The following is a 14299-nucleotide window of genomic DNA, read 5'->3' on the forward strand; positions in this document are numbered from 1 at the left end:
GGACACTAAAACAAAAGGAGGGGAAGAAGCTTAGTTGCTGGCTGTATTAAACAAAAGAGGTAGCAATCACACAATGGCACTGGTTAGTTTGGTGGTGGGGTTTTTTTTTTGTTTGTTTGGGTTTTTTTGTGGTTTTTTTTTTTTTTTTTTTTTTTTTTTTTTTTTTTTAGGGTGTCTGGATCATCTGTGTAATAGTTCATTTTTCTCTTGGAAAGCAAACAGGCTTCTGACCTAATCTACAAAACATAGGAATTACTCACTGCGTGCACAGGACTAAGGTTATTTGAGTAACCACCAAATCTGATCTACCCACCAAGAACACAACAGTACTATGAGGGATGCATGTAATGGATAAAAGCTATTGAAGGTGATAATTCAAGTCTTTGATCTTTTTACTGAAGCTCTTCATAATATTGTGTGGTTTTGTTCTAATGCAGATTGTAGATACTGGAGACTACTGAAGTCATTTACCGCCTTAGATTGTCCCTAAAGGAATATCTGGTATCTCTGAAATCATACATTTCTACTAGTTATTCACATATTAGGCTTAAAGGAAATTGTTTCATCCCGATCAGATCAGTTGACTTCCTTTTAGACATAAAACTGTGCTCTTTGAGACATACTTCACCAGTAATGATACACAGGCCTCAAAATAAGTTTCTCATCCATCTGTCAAATCATTACTGTAGGGTATTTTCACCCACCTGGCTCCTCAGAGGATCTCTGAACATCAGGCAAACTTTGATTTTTGACACTCTGCACTGAGTAGGAGGGAAAGAACATATGATAACAACATAGCACAGTATAAAAACCTATTTCCTGATCAATTAATAAACCAGACAATTTCTCTGGCTCTCCTGCGCAGTCCTAGGAGTACTCAATGTACAACTCTATGACCAGTGGCAACAGACAAGGCCTTGTGAGTAGGCGTTAATTAGACAAAGAGAAAAATCTTTGGACCTCACCCAAACATTCTTCCCTTCCCATAGGTTTTCTCTGTAGGCAATATAAAGATTTAAAAACAGTCCCCAGCCCTACCTCCCATTGTTCATCTAAGAACCGCAGGACTACAGCAGGAACTTCCCTCAAAAAAGAGATTTGAGTCTTTTGGGAGATACAAGCACATGAGAAGCAGTTTTTCACACCTTCTGAAGCCAGAGAAGCAAACGAGCTGGTAACCACTAAAAAACCCCATTTCTTACATGTATGATGCACCATCCCGATACGAGTTGACCGCACTGTTCTGTGCTCCTCCTGCCCTACTCCTCCCAGCCTCTAACCATTCTGTTCCAGCCCTCCTGCTTTTTTCTTCTCTCAGCTCTTCACTATGCATCGGGTATCTGTCCTAATGAACACCCATCTTTCAAGGGGCAGGCTAGAGGATTAACAAATAAGAACTTCAAGCCATGAAACCCTTGTCATTGTTTACAGAGAACAGCTTTCTATGGAATATAGCAGTGAGTAAATGAGCCAAAAAACCCTATCTATCAACTACTTTGAAACATAAATCATTTGTAAACAACATGTCTCATCTCTCCGGGAGCCTAGAAGGAAAACAGTATCTTCAGTCTCCCACCCTCGGGAGAGAATGAGAAAAAGCAGATACATACTTAAAGGTTTCAGTTTGAAAAATATGCTTGACTGAAAAACATTTTTGTTCACTGCTTTCAGCTTCAAATGAAACAAAGCCAAGTTTTAAAATGCTTTCCTAAAACTAACATTTAAATGCAGTAACCCAGAGATTCTTCCTATTCGTAAAACTCAGCTTTGCATTTTAAGATGATTACCACAGGAACAATGTTTTTATCTGCCCTGATACCTGACAGCTGGGAACTGCACCAGAGATCTGCCATCATCCTGACTTAACCTATTACAGTTTTGAAAAAATAGTACTGTGGAATTACTGCACACACTGACTAATAGTTGCACTACTAGCTCACCTGACTGACATAGGCTTTTGTTTGTTTGTTTTGGGGATGGGGACAAGATATATTTTACAGTTGCTCAAAATCAAGACTGGAGTAAGAACTAGTAAACTCTCCGTTTTAACCAGCTACAAAGCATGCAGAACATGGAAATAAATGAGACTCACCAGCCAGACTATGCTAGCACACAGAATGTTGACCTAGTAGCAAAGTGACTTCCCCCCCAGACACCCCAAAGGGCACAAATGCTTTTAAAGTGTCTCTGCATAGTTACACAAGGTATTACACTGGGGCTAGAAAGAATGTCATCTTGCACCTCATTGTGGCTGATATATCCAAAGCCATGCAACGTGCAGCTATGAAGTAGTGCTATTCAGCAACAGCTATCACCACTTTCTTTGCTGAAGCACTTACTGTTCTGTTGGGTTAGTTGCAGTATTCTGAACTGTAAAAATATCCGGTATGCTTTCAACAGCATGTCAAATAAAGATGTCTCCACAAGAGAAGTCAGTGTCTCAACTTGCATTGCAAGGGCCTTTGAATTTCTTCTAATAGAAATGGCTAGAGTGAAGGGGAAGCAGTAAAAAAAGTTTCTCCACGCAAAACATACTAATCACAGTTGAGAAGACTGGGAAGCACAAGTGGCAGACTTTGCTTTGGGAATTCAGGGCAAATAATCTGGGAAATGGAGCATTAGCTACGAGTGCCATGAGAATTTCTTTTTTCCTCTCAAATCTGTAGGAAAAAAGGAACAGTCTGAAATCAGCCACTTAAGTCATCTTTTCCTGAGGTCAAGACCACTGTAGTTTTGTCGTACGTATGGTTGGTTTGCAAGATGAGAAGTCTGGTGTTTTTATTTTTAAAAACATAGCAAAAAATAGTAAAAGGAAATTACTTTGAGGGGCTTTCCAGTAGTACTTAATGATAGTCTCACTCCTACAGCACAAACAATACTAAACAAACTAGTCTGTGCAGCACTATGAAAGGGAAAATGAGGAATGAGCTAGTGTATGGAGATGCACGCTGACCACTTTTCAGTCCACTTCACGAGCTATTTTTGAGTGGGTATTCAGGACAATATAAAGTTTACAGTGTAGATGATCAACTTACGCAAACAAGCTGCCTTCCAAGAAAGACCTCGCAAGGAGGGTACAGCAAAATTAGTCTTTGACACTTAACTATTGAGAAAAGCTTTTTTGCTCCAAGCCTGGTGTACCACTGTTCTTTCTATCAAAGTTACCACGGAAAGAACAATTAAAACCATTCAAGCTGTCAGTAATCATAAGATGTTTATGACAGTTTAAAATAATTTAACCAGAAATCAGCAAATTCTCTATATGGAAAAGCCTTCAGGGGTGGCTGATTTTCCTAGTTAGCTTCACAAAGAAAGTGTTGCATGTCCAGAATAGATTTACACTCACCTGAAAGCACACAAGAAGCAAATGATTTCCTAGTCTGATCCCACAAAAGTGCGTCCTAACATGAGCAACAAGTGGAGAGACACTGGATTAATATTCTGAATTCTATATCACATAAGGAACACCAGGTAAGAGCATGAAGTGGTCCCTTCCAGATAGGCATATCACAACTCGGGAAAAGGAAAAAGTTGACTAGAAATAATCTAGAAAGCCTCAAAATATAAAAGTTTATTTAGCTACAATATTAAAAAAGTACAATATAAAGATATAAAACATAGAAATTCCATAATTAATTCACATGCTAAAAGGATTAATTGACCAGCCGTAAGGAGGAGACTTCATGACATTTACAGACATCTTGGCCATAAAGGCTATTTCATCAAGTTTCAGACTTGAAATATTGAACAACCATTGCAGAGAACTTGCTCTCCCACATCACCATAACTAGGGGGAAAAAAAGAAAGAAAGAAAACCAAAAGAAACAAAAGTCAGTGTGTCTACTGTTTATGGAACATAACAAAGAACGCCATCCTATTCCATTATCAACTGTAACCACGGGACTCCCACAGAGCACACTCAATATTTCTTTATATCATAGAAATACCAACAATGATGGCAAAAACTTAAGATTACTCCTTGGGAGTGCATTCATTCATCACTGGCCAGCATACTATATTGCTGGCAGGAAAGCAAGAGGAATTTTTGCCTCTAGAACATTTAAACGTGAAGCTAAACTAGACTTGCAGTAAGATTGATGAGACTACTTCACATAGGCATTTTATTTTTCATGTTTCAGACAGTTTTACTTCTGCTAAAGCAACATGAGAAGAGTTCAAGTCCTTTACGTGGATGAGTTAGAAATCTGTTGGGTCTTCATGTACTACTGCCAATTTTCAGGGCATATATAATTAAAATCAGCTTAAAAATTCAAAAGGCACTTACTCAATAGTGGAGCACAAAGAACAGGTAAGTGTGTTACAGCAGCTGCAGACCCTGCTGCAGTTCTGGCAGACGAACCGGTCACACTGCGTACATGCTTCCTTGACATCAGCAGTTCTTACACACGATGAACAGGCTTTGGAAACTCCCACGGGTGGCACTGCTTGGAAAAGATGCAATTAAGAAGAGATGTACTTTACAGCAAAACAGAGGAAGCACCTGGAAGTTCTAAGAACTGCAGAGCGTGGTACCTCCGCTCAGCATTACAGCTACAGGTGGCAGCACTTTGCAGAACACACTTGCAGGCACCGGCACAGGGCCCACTGCTTATAACTTTGCTGGTTCTTTTTCTGCTCAATGGCAAGACCGCGAAGAGATTGTCAAGCAGACCATACATGCAACAGTTTCTAGATCCGTCGGTGAAGCTCAAATCTAACACTTCCTTTAAAAAAAGAAAATAAAGAACTACGGGGACACACACACCCCTCCAGGTGCCAGGAAGCCCGGGGGTCGGACAGCAGCGCCCGCAGCCTGGCTCACGCCACAGCGCAGGGCAGCGCAGGGCAGCGCCGGCCGCCTGCCCACGGCGGGGCCACTCACCCTTCTCCGTGGCGGCGGGGCGCTTCAGCAGTTTCCCGTCGTGGCCGATGAGCAGCTGCCCGCTCCAGCGGCGCCCCGCGCTGCCCTCCTGGGCCTCCCCGCCCGGCTCCGGCGAGCGGGTGACGGCGCAGGTGGCGGCGGGGCCGGCCGGCCAGGCGCCCTCCATGTATGCCTGGGCGCCCTGGAAGAGCAGCCGCCGCGTCCTCTCTGCCGGCGGGAGAGGAGAGTTAGGGGCGGCTCCCCCCCGTCGCCCGCCCCGCCGCCAGGCCCAGCGGGGAGCGAGCGGCCTTTGGGAGGCAGAGGCGGCTGGGGAGGCCTGCGGGCACAGGCCGAGCCCGGCGGGGCGGCGGCTCCGCCGCTTCCCCCTCCCCTCCACCCCCCGCCTCACCGAAGACCTCCCGGCGGTACTCCTCGCCCCGCACGCCGCGGCTCAGCTCGCGCAGCCCCACGCGTGTTTTCAGCTGGAGCGGGGCCGCCTCCCCGAAGGGGCAGGAGCGCTTCGGCATGGCGGGCCCCGCCAGGGCAGGCCGGGCGCCACCTCTAACGGACGCCCCGTCCCCGCGGCGTCATCGCCGCGCCTGGCCAATGGCGGGGCGGCAGGGGGAAGCGCGAGTGCATGGGCGGGGCGCCCGGGCGGTGACGGCGTCGGCTCAGGCTCAGGCTCAGGCCCGGCCCCGGGGAACCCTCCCCTCCCCTCCCCTCCCCTCCCCTCCCCTCCCCTCCCCAGCCTGAGGTATTTGGGAGCCGGGACCCCTCGGTTCTTGTCGCAGGGAACCGATCCCTTCGTCTGCAGGAAAACGTCGCTTTCCGCCGCGTCCCGAGGGCACCGCTGCCGCCCGCCGGGGTTTGCCTGCGGCGCCCGGCCGGCCCTGCCGCTCCGCCCGCCGCCGCTCCGCCCGCGTATCGACGGCTGGGAGTCGTCCCCTCCGTGCCTCTGGTCCTTGGCTCTGCAGAACCCGGCAGGACAAAGCAAAACACAGTTTTGCAAGTACATGCAGAAAAAGCCAAAGTAGAAGTCTTCAAAGCTAAAGAAAGTGTGGCAGGAGTCAGACTTTCCAGCTCAGAAGGGATTTTTGTGAATTATTTCTAGTCAACTTTTTCCTTTTCCCGAGTTGTGATATGCCTATCTGGAAGGGACCACTTCATGCTCTTACCTGGTGGTCCTTATGTTAGCGTGTTTGGACTCGTCTTCCTTTCTGCAAGTCCTGCGGGTTACGTCTGTGTTCAGGCTCAGGTAGTTCTTCCTACAGCTTAAACTGCCTGCCAAGGTTTCGGCTGTCTGACTGCTGTAGAAGCAACAAAAATGCGCACAAGTGCAAAAATTCACTTTCTTTGAAAGCAACAAGGAGGCTGGAGAACGGAAGGCTGGCCGGGGGGCTCCTCAGCACCCGCTAACAACAGCGGATTCGCCGCTCGTGGTGCTCAGTGGGGTTTCAGGGACTGATCCTCGGTTTCAGTTCGGTCACGGAGCTCCCTGAGACCTTCTGCTGCCGTTGTCTGACAGGGACTTACTACAGTTCATTTCCTTTTTTTTGGGTAAACTGGCTCTAGCCGTCAAGGTGGTGTTGCATGCATTTAAAGCCTGATGTTCAACTCCAAGTAGCAGTCAGTCTGGTTACTATGTATGTTTTGAAAATACATTGTTTTCCTCAGGGCAAACGAGACCTCTAAAACTGGCATTGGTGTTCTTGGCACAATGTTTTGTGTCACGTGAAGAACCCAATCTGTCACAATAGTTGTATTTCAGCCAGAGAGGTTTCTGAATTCAAACCTTCACCTATATGCGCTAGGATTCTGGAGAAAATCACAGCCAAGTACAGGAGTGATTTTTCCATCAGCGAACACCAAAACCATGCCTCCACTGGCTGCTGAACTGGTATTAGGTTGCAGGTACAACCACACTGACTTCATACAGGTTAATGTGATTTTTTTTTTTTTCTCTGTAGAGCTGATCAGCCCAGCCTTCTGGTCTGTGGAGTGGAAGCTACGGTTGTAATACATAGTCATTCACAAAAATCCCTTCTGAGCTGGAAAGTCTGACTCCTGCCACACTTTCTTTAGCTTTGAAGACTTCTACTTTGGCTTTTTCTGCATGTACTTGCAAAACTGTGCTTAAAGATGTTCAGCAGACAATTTTCCACTGCACATTGAAAACTCATGGTCTTTTCTTTCTCTCTAAGGAAATTTCTTTGTAAATATTCATTAGATATACACTCTGATGTCCCTGAAGCTCTCTGGGGGATATGGGTGGATCAGAATGTAATCCCAGTCAGACGGAGCCCTGTCAGGATAGAGGGCAACAGATCACACATATTTCATTAAAACGGCATAGGATAAGCTTGGCTGGAACTCGTCAGTCTGAGAACTGGATGAAATACAAAGAAAAAAATTAAAAGCGCTCGATGTTCTGCTGGTGAAGAAGGAGTGCTCTGAAATGCTGATCTCAGAATATGAAGTAGATTTGAAAGTGAACAGCGTGTGCTGCAGCAGTGCTGCTGGTGCTGTCACCAAAGGGTAAATTTAAGGGCAGTTTCCCTGAGGGCTGATTACATTTGACAGTTGCCGCCACCACCCCACTGCAGGGCAGATGCAGAAATCTTCTGTTGCAGCTATCTGAGTCAGCCTCAGGTGGTGACATCTCTTAATTGCTTTGCAAGCCTCAACCTTAACAACATCTGTTACTGATCAGCTATTGCCTATTTGTAAGCTATAAAGGCAAAATAATTCTGTCTGGTCTGTACCAATGTACCTTAGCATCCTACAGGGAGGGAACTGTTTCATCTGCCCAACAGAATGATTCTGAGTGTTTTATTAGTTTTGTAGCAGTAAGCCTTAAGGAATATCCACTGTTGATTTGGAAGTAGAAGAAAGGCTGAGATCTGATCTGGCAAAGCTTGCTGGCATTGAGCATTCATGAAAATGAATGCTGACAATTTCCCAGGTTAGTTAATGAGAGTGTTTGTTATGTTACACAGCTTCTGAATATGAAAAAAACAACCCAAAAAAATCCAAACCACTAATGGTAATTATGAAATACGATGATTTTGGTTTATCCTTGAAAACATGTTTGTGAAAAAAAAGCAGAGAATAAAAACAACGGTAATTTTCTTGCTACTTTGCTTCTCCTGTGCCTGTGTGAATATTACAGACAAATTGCCTGGTTGATAGCTTTGCCACTTACAAAACAAAGAAAAATTGCATTTCATTTTTTCCCAGTAGTTTTCATTTCCAGTAAGCAATTTTAAAGAGCAAAATGCACTGGATTATGCTTGCTAAGTCTGTCTCGTAATATTCTACTTCTATCGGTCCTTCAAGAAAGTTAGGGCAGACGCAGAAGGACTCTGGCCATAGTTCACCTTCATCACTTCTAGTAGTTTAGAGTTCGGAAATTTCCTGAGCCAAAATTTCCATCTGGATCTTAATATTTAACAGTTGTCAGTAGGCCCACTCTTTGTGAATTTGTCCAGTCCCCTTCTCAAAACTGGTAACATTTAGTTTCTTATTTTGTCTAGCAAGGTCTATAACTTAGCAATATATTATTTTTAAAAAATGCTTCATCTGGTTTGTTTTCAGTTTGTCACCTGTTAATTTCCTTGGGTGTCTCCTATGTCTGGTTTTATAAAAAATAATGAATAACCATTCCCTGTTGACTCTCTGCATAACATCCATAACTACACAGATATCTGCCATATCATCCTCCTTCACCTTTTATTCAAGCCAAAATATTTTGTCACGTTGAAGCACTGCTTTGCAGTGTGTCCTGATCCACATCACCTGTGCTACATCCCAGCGCACAGCACAGGACGTCTCGTCCCTCTGGAGAGGGAGTGGGGTGTGTGGGAGGGGAGGGCAGGAGGCCCGGGTGCCCCAAGAGCCCTGGGCAGCAGGGGCTTGGTGGCGGAGCGCAGCCGGCATACCTGAGCTGCAGAGTACAGCCAGCCTCAGATGTCCTTCTCTGCACCTCTCTTAGTCTCTGATGTCCTTCCTGCAGCTGGGTGACCAGTGCGCCTGCTGCTGGCATGCTATGCATCTGGACAGCATAAATCTAAAGATGTTTTCTTCTTGGTCCCTTCCCTAATAACTCCTAACATTTGATTTAACATTTTGATTGCTACTGAAGTACCAAACTGATGCTTTCAGGGAACTATTCATAAATGGCTCCCAGCGTCTCTCCCCTGAGTGCTAATCACTTCATCCAGAACCCGTCACTCTATGTATATAACCGAGGTTATTTTTCCCCCACGTGTGTTAGTGCATACTTACTGACATCGCCAATTTATTGCCTGTTTGGTATAGTGAGAGCCTTGAAAATACGCAGCTGTAGCTCTTCCCAGCTGGCTTTTGGATTTGACTTTTAACAAGAATGCAGCAAACACTGGTACCTCACTGCTCATCTCCCTTCCTCAGTGTACTTCTAAATACACTGAATTGCCAGAAGCTTCCTCAGATTTACAGATACACAGTCCTCAGGATCACATCGATCCCTTTGTAAGAATTGGCATCAAATTCCTTTTGCACTGAGACCAATTTAATTAAATATATCACATTCAGGCCTGAACTACAATAGACGTTGCTTACAAAATGTGTAGACTGAGATTTTAAACACTCCAGTAAGCAATGACAGATTTTAAGATTTTTGTTTCTGATCCATTTAAGACAATCACGATAAATGTTTGCCTGCAGCCAATGCTTCCACCTACTCCAAAAAACAATTAGAAATAAACAGGTAGGCAGAAATAAAAATTACACACAGCGTAAATCACAGACATTGCAAATCGAGACTGGATGCTTTCTTAACAGTAAAAGAACTTATAAAGTTGGAAAAGAGCAAACTGAGGAGAATTTGGCTTTCTCTTTTAGGCAGGGTCAGACAAAATATCCACAATGGCTCATTTGGCTTTGTGAATCCAATTATTCATCAGACTGTTTTGCAAGCAACCTTTATCCATTTACTGTAACAAGTGTTCCATTTTAGGAACAGGTGGCAGATAAATAGCAATCCAGGAGATTATATTAGTTTTTAAACTGTTCCAAATGCCTAATAGTAGGTTCCCATAAGCATTGGAAGGGCCTTAAAAATACTTTCTCTCCAGCTTCACTTATACCAAAGCTCTCCCTTCCATGTGCTTGTGGTAAAAATTCCCCATTTTTTCTATTCTTTCATTGTTAGGCCATTTAGAAGCAATCGAAACACAGTGCTAGAGGTGGGACTCTGTCTCTTACACCACTTTAAATAAGGAGCTTGCTTAATGATTTCTCCTAAGTTGTACTGGTATAAAAGAGTGGATTTTGGCCAACTCTCTGGTTCTTTTCTAATGTTTTCATCATAAAAAGGTGAAAGGCATATTCTGGAAATTCTTTTAAGTGGAATATACATTATAGTAGCTGCTGTAGTTGGCCCTGCACCAGCATGCAGCCTGTGTTAAGTCAGCTGGAGTATCAGGATGCACACACATCCTCTGCTAGGACTGAAGTAAAGCACCGAGCCCCACGCACTCAGCCTCACCGTACTCTTCTTTCTGTGCTCTGCAATATGGATTCAAAGATAAAAAAACCCTCCTTGAATAAATTGCTTTTACTAGAATGGCTCGGGGCTGTTCCTTTTCTTCCGCGTCCTTTACTTTTCGTATCATATTGTAGCACGTCAGCCTTAACAGGCAACATGTTTACAACTGGGATCAAAGGGCTACACACAGTTCAGACGTTATCTGCTCGCAAGTGCATGTCATTTTACTATGACTCACTAGCAACAGAGTTTGTGTCCTCATCTCGATGCGTCGGTTTGTGCATCAAAAAACATTTGATAAGCCAGTTATGTGCAGGATTAAGGGCTGGCTCTCGAAGTATGCTGCTGTTAAGCCAAGGTTCTGCCAGCTTGGCATGGCAGCCAGTACTCGCTCTTAAATTAGCATGACGTGGTTGAATTTCATAGTGTGTTACTATTCTGCCAGCTGAGAGATACACCAGTTCTGCTCAGTAAATGAAAACACTCGAAGGTCCCACTTACACCAGAGGGCACTCTCAAGGCTGTAAATGGTTATTGCTGTTGCAAAGATGTTACTGTTCTGCTGACGGCAATCTGCAGTGTTTACAAAGGGGCTGCTTTCTCCAAGGTTTTTTTTTTTTGTGGTTGTTGTTCCTGGCCTTTCCAGTTGTGTGCCTTCGTTTCTGTTGCACGCAGTTTCCTCTTACTTTACCTCTTTCCAGATTATTTCAATCTATCAAGAAAAAAGGAAACTGGGCTCTGACACTGATAACTGCCATTCCTGACCATGGTGCCACAGTGTTCTGATTTCTTCCTCTGCAGGGGACAATGTTTTCCATTTAATACTAAGTGATTGTCCTAAGAATTCTTTAAATCTGTGTCCAAATGGTGCTATTCCATTATTCTATATGGATTTACCCGGCAGAGGCTACAGGTACCTCTGCCCTTTCACTAGCCCCCCACAGTACAAAACATCCTCTCCCTCCCGCGGCATGGGAAGGGCTAGGCAAAACCTTCCTCCCTCCACCTTGCAGCTGCATCCGGCCCTGGTCTTGTTATTCTGTTGTGGAAATGAATCCTTTCTTCAAGACAGCTTTTTATGTTGTGCCTCGCGCGCTGGCCTTTATCCACTCCCTAAAGCAGCCGGAACAAGCCAGGCTACATCCGTTCAGCTCAAAGGGACTATGTCAACACATGCTGGAGAAGAACCTGGCTCTTGGCCCTCACTGTGTCTAACAAACAATTGCCCCAGCAGCAGCCCACAAAGTGTGTTTATTTTAAATATGTGTCGCTGTATTGTCAACCCTGGATAGAGAAGATCTCTGTCCAGAAAACAGAAGCTGCACAGAGTCAATGCGAGTCCCTGAACGTTGCCAGGATAACACGCCACAGCTACAGCTGCAGGACCATCACTGGGGCTAATGTGGACCTTTTCTTCGTACAGCCTTTTCCGCTGAAATCTGTTTACATTGGGAAATCTTGAAGGCGCTCATTCTATCTCTTTTCTCTCTGCTGAGCAGTTCGCGTGAGTGGTGTGAGACAAGCTATAACAGTAATGTTCAGTCCTAGGCCTAGCATCCAGGGTGCCAATTAATAGAATGAGAATTTTGTGCTGCTGGCATGTTTCCCCTGGATGGAAATCATCAATACATAGGGCTCAGACTTCCATCAGTACCAGCTTTGGTATTTTAATTACGTAGTCTGGTGCAAATCAATCTCTAATAAGCAAAATGTCTTATCCCACTTGTAATGCCTTAATTAGCTAATATCTTTTATTTCTTCCACTTGACCTCTTTTTCATGTATATTAAAATGCATTGTAACTTATTCTGTGTATCTATGCTCAGTATATTCCTGCCATGGATATGCATTAATATTTTTTTTCTTTTTTTTTTCCTGCATGGGAATTTCAGAGAAGATACCGATGTGACATAATCATATCTTCCTTTCTTCTGTTGTATCTTTCCTATCTATCTTGAAGATTTGGAAGATCGCCAGATTGATGGTGAAGATGTTCAGTATTGCCTCCATTTCTAATACTGATTCTTTAGCACTACCTAAACTCTAGGAAGAACTACCTACATATACAAATAGATCATCACTGAAACTGGTGCAAATATAAAACTCCAATATTGGCATTGCATAATTGACTGAATAATGGAGCAGAGTAGCCTGACATTCCTCCAAGCTCTTCAAAATTCACAGCTCTCCAGTGTTCGTCCCAGGCACCGGCCATTCTTTTGGCTGAGTTCAGCCCCCAGCACTGCTCTGCATGAGCTTGCTGCTGGTTTATTCCAACTTCAGTTCTTCTTGCAAACTTGAAGATGCTTCTTTTTCCAGCCCCCTATTTATTTCACTACACAATACAGGCAAGTAGAGATCACTGGTCATTCTTATTTTGTCTGCAGAATCTATGTACTTAAAATCAGTGGAACAAATCCTCAGGAAATGGGTTTGATGTCTTAGTTAACCTTTTCCAGTAATCTTCTTTAAAAGGTATACATAGAAATTTAATGCTGTTTCAGAATGGCAAGACAAAGCTTTTGTGAATTTACTCAGTAAATGTCTTCAAACTATATTTTACCTCACATAGACATGATTTCAGCCCTGTTGGTATGGATATAAACTGTGTTCCTGAATTCTGAAAGAATGGGTCTATGCAACTGCAAGGCAAGAAGAAATGCTTCTAATAATCTTTCAAGTTGAGAGTGGTATTGTATTATTTGAGAACTGAAGATGTAATACTTTTAAAGGAGGCAGTGAAAAAATTATGCTGACAACCAGAGGGTTAATAGTCTAGACTCGGAAGTTTGCAAGTGATGTTTTCAAGGAAAGGCTCACTAAAAACATGGGGATAATGGGATAAAACATGCAAAATGGGATAAAATGCAAAATGGACTTAAAAATAGATGATCCCTGAGTATCTTGGATAATGGCTGATTTTATGGACAAAGGAATTGCAGTAGTTATAATCTGTTTAGACTTCATTAAGCATTTGATATAGAACCATACAGGGAATAATTAGCTATTACTTAGGGATTAGTATGAAGAACTGGATAAGGGGAGATGGAATAGCTGATGTTCAAAAGCTGTGTCTATATTAGCAAGCAATGCAACCCTGTGGGAACAAATATGCAAAGCAGTTGGTGCTCAGGACCCAATATCCACACTGCAGGTGTAGGGCTGCTTCTGACCAGCTCTTGTCTGGCCCCATGGACTGAACTCTGGTTAGCATTTGAAGATTGGGAGGGGCATCTCTCGTTGAGTTTCATCCGAAAGGAACTCAATTTCTATGCTGCCATGACTCCAGAGTGCAAATCAAAGCATGGAACAGCGATAACAGCTGTTGCAGAGCAGGATGAAGCCACCATGAGGACAGAGCCTCGATGGCTGGAACAACTGAAGCAGAAAAAAACCTGGAGTATGAAATGCAAATTTCAGAATTTGAATTGCATTGCCTGTTTTTCATGCTGTAGGATGCTAACTAAGCAGTAAAGTTGTAACTGTAGTACTGAACTACATGTGACCGTGCACTGCAACCACTGCTAGTCTTATCTGTAGCAAGGCAGATTCTTGAAACAAGAACGGCCCATCGTGTCCCTGATTCTCCTTTTCTCCTTCACCCATTTCCTAAGGACATAAAACATGCCATTACAGCAGATACCAGTGGACATTTAGCATGAATCAGTGGTACTACTCACCAGCATGAGTAACGGGAAATACCTTCCCTCCATCTCCTGGCCATTATCCCGCTGGTATAGCCCAGCAGGCCGTTTGCTTTATTCAAGGTGCGAGTGCATTGTTGGCTCATATTCACCCTGGCATCTGCTGTAAACCTCAGGTCCTTTTCAGTGGAACTGCTCCTCAGGTGCTTCCCAGCCTGTACTGAGACATGGGGAACCCTGCGCTTCTTCCCGAGCTTCATCAGCTTTC

At 44.0% G+C, this 14299-nt stretch overlaps 1 protein-coding gene across 1 annotated transcript; it reads right to left on the reverse strand.

Moving 5' to 3' along the window:
* Positions 1 to 3547: 3547 nt before the first annotated feature.
* Positions 3548 to 5388, reverse strand: SIVA1 (SIVA1 apoptosis inducing factor). Its single transcript, XM_059819369.1, has 4 exons — positions 5271 to 5388; positions 4883 to 5089; positions 4286 to 4442; positions 3548 to 3787 (listed from the first exon to the last, which is right to left on the reverse strand). The coding sequence occupies exons 1-4, from the start codon at positions 5386 to 5388 to the stop codon at positions 3730 to 3732; spliced, it is 540 nt and encodes a 179-aa protein (XP_059675352.1). The 3' UTR covers positions 3548 to 3729.
* Positions 5389 to 14299: the final 8911 nt, after the last annotated feature.

This window comes from Gavia stellata, chromosome 7 (assembly GCF_030936135.1).
Source record: "Gavia stellata isolate bGavSte3 chromosome 7, bGavSte3.hap2, whole genome shotgun sequence".
NCBI classification, from domain to species: domain Eukaryota; kingdom Metazoa; phylum Chordata; class Aves; order Gaviiformes; family Gaviidae; genus Gavia; species Gavia stellata.

What these genes read in the sequence shown, in the direction of transcription:
- SIVA1 (XM_059819369.1), bottom strand. Translation starts at nt 5,388, where the DNA reads ATGCCGAAGCGCTCCTGCCCCTTCGGGGAGGCGGCCCCGCTCCAGCTG. An exon ending in GTACCGCCGGGAGGTCTTCG is followed by an intron (nt 5,090 to 5,270) that starts GTGAGGCGGGGG and finishes TCCCGCCGGCAG; the next exon opens with AGAGGACGCGGCGGCTGCTC. An exon ending in TCTTTGTGCTCCACTATTGA is followed by an intron (nt 3,788 to 4,285) that starts GTAAGTGCCTTT and finishes TTTTCCCCCTAG; the next exon opens with TTATGGTGATGTGGGAGAGC.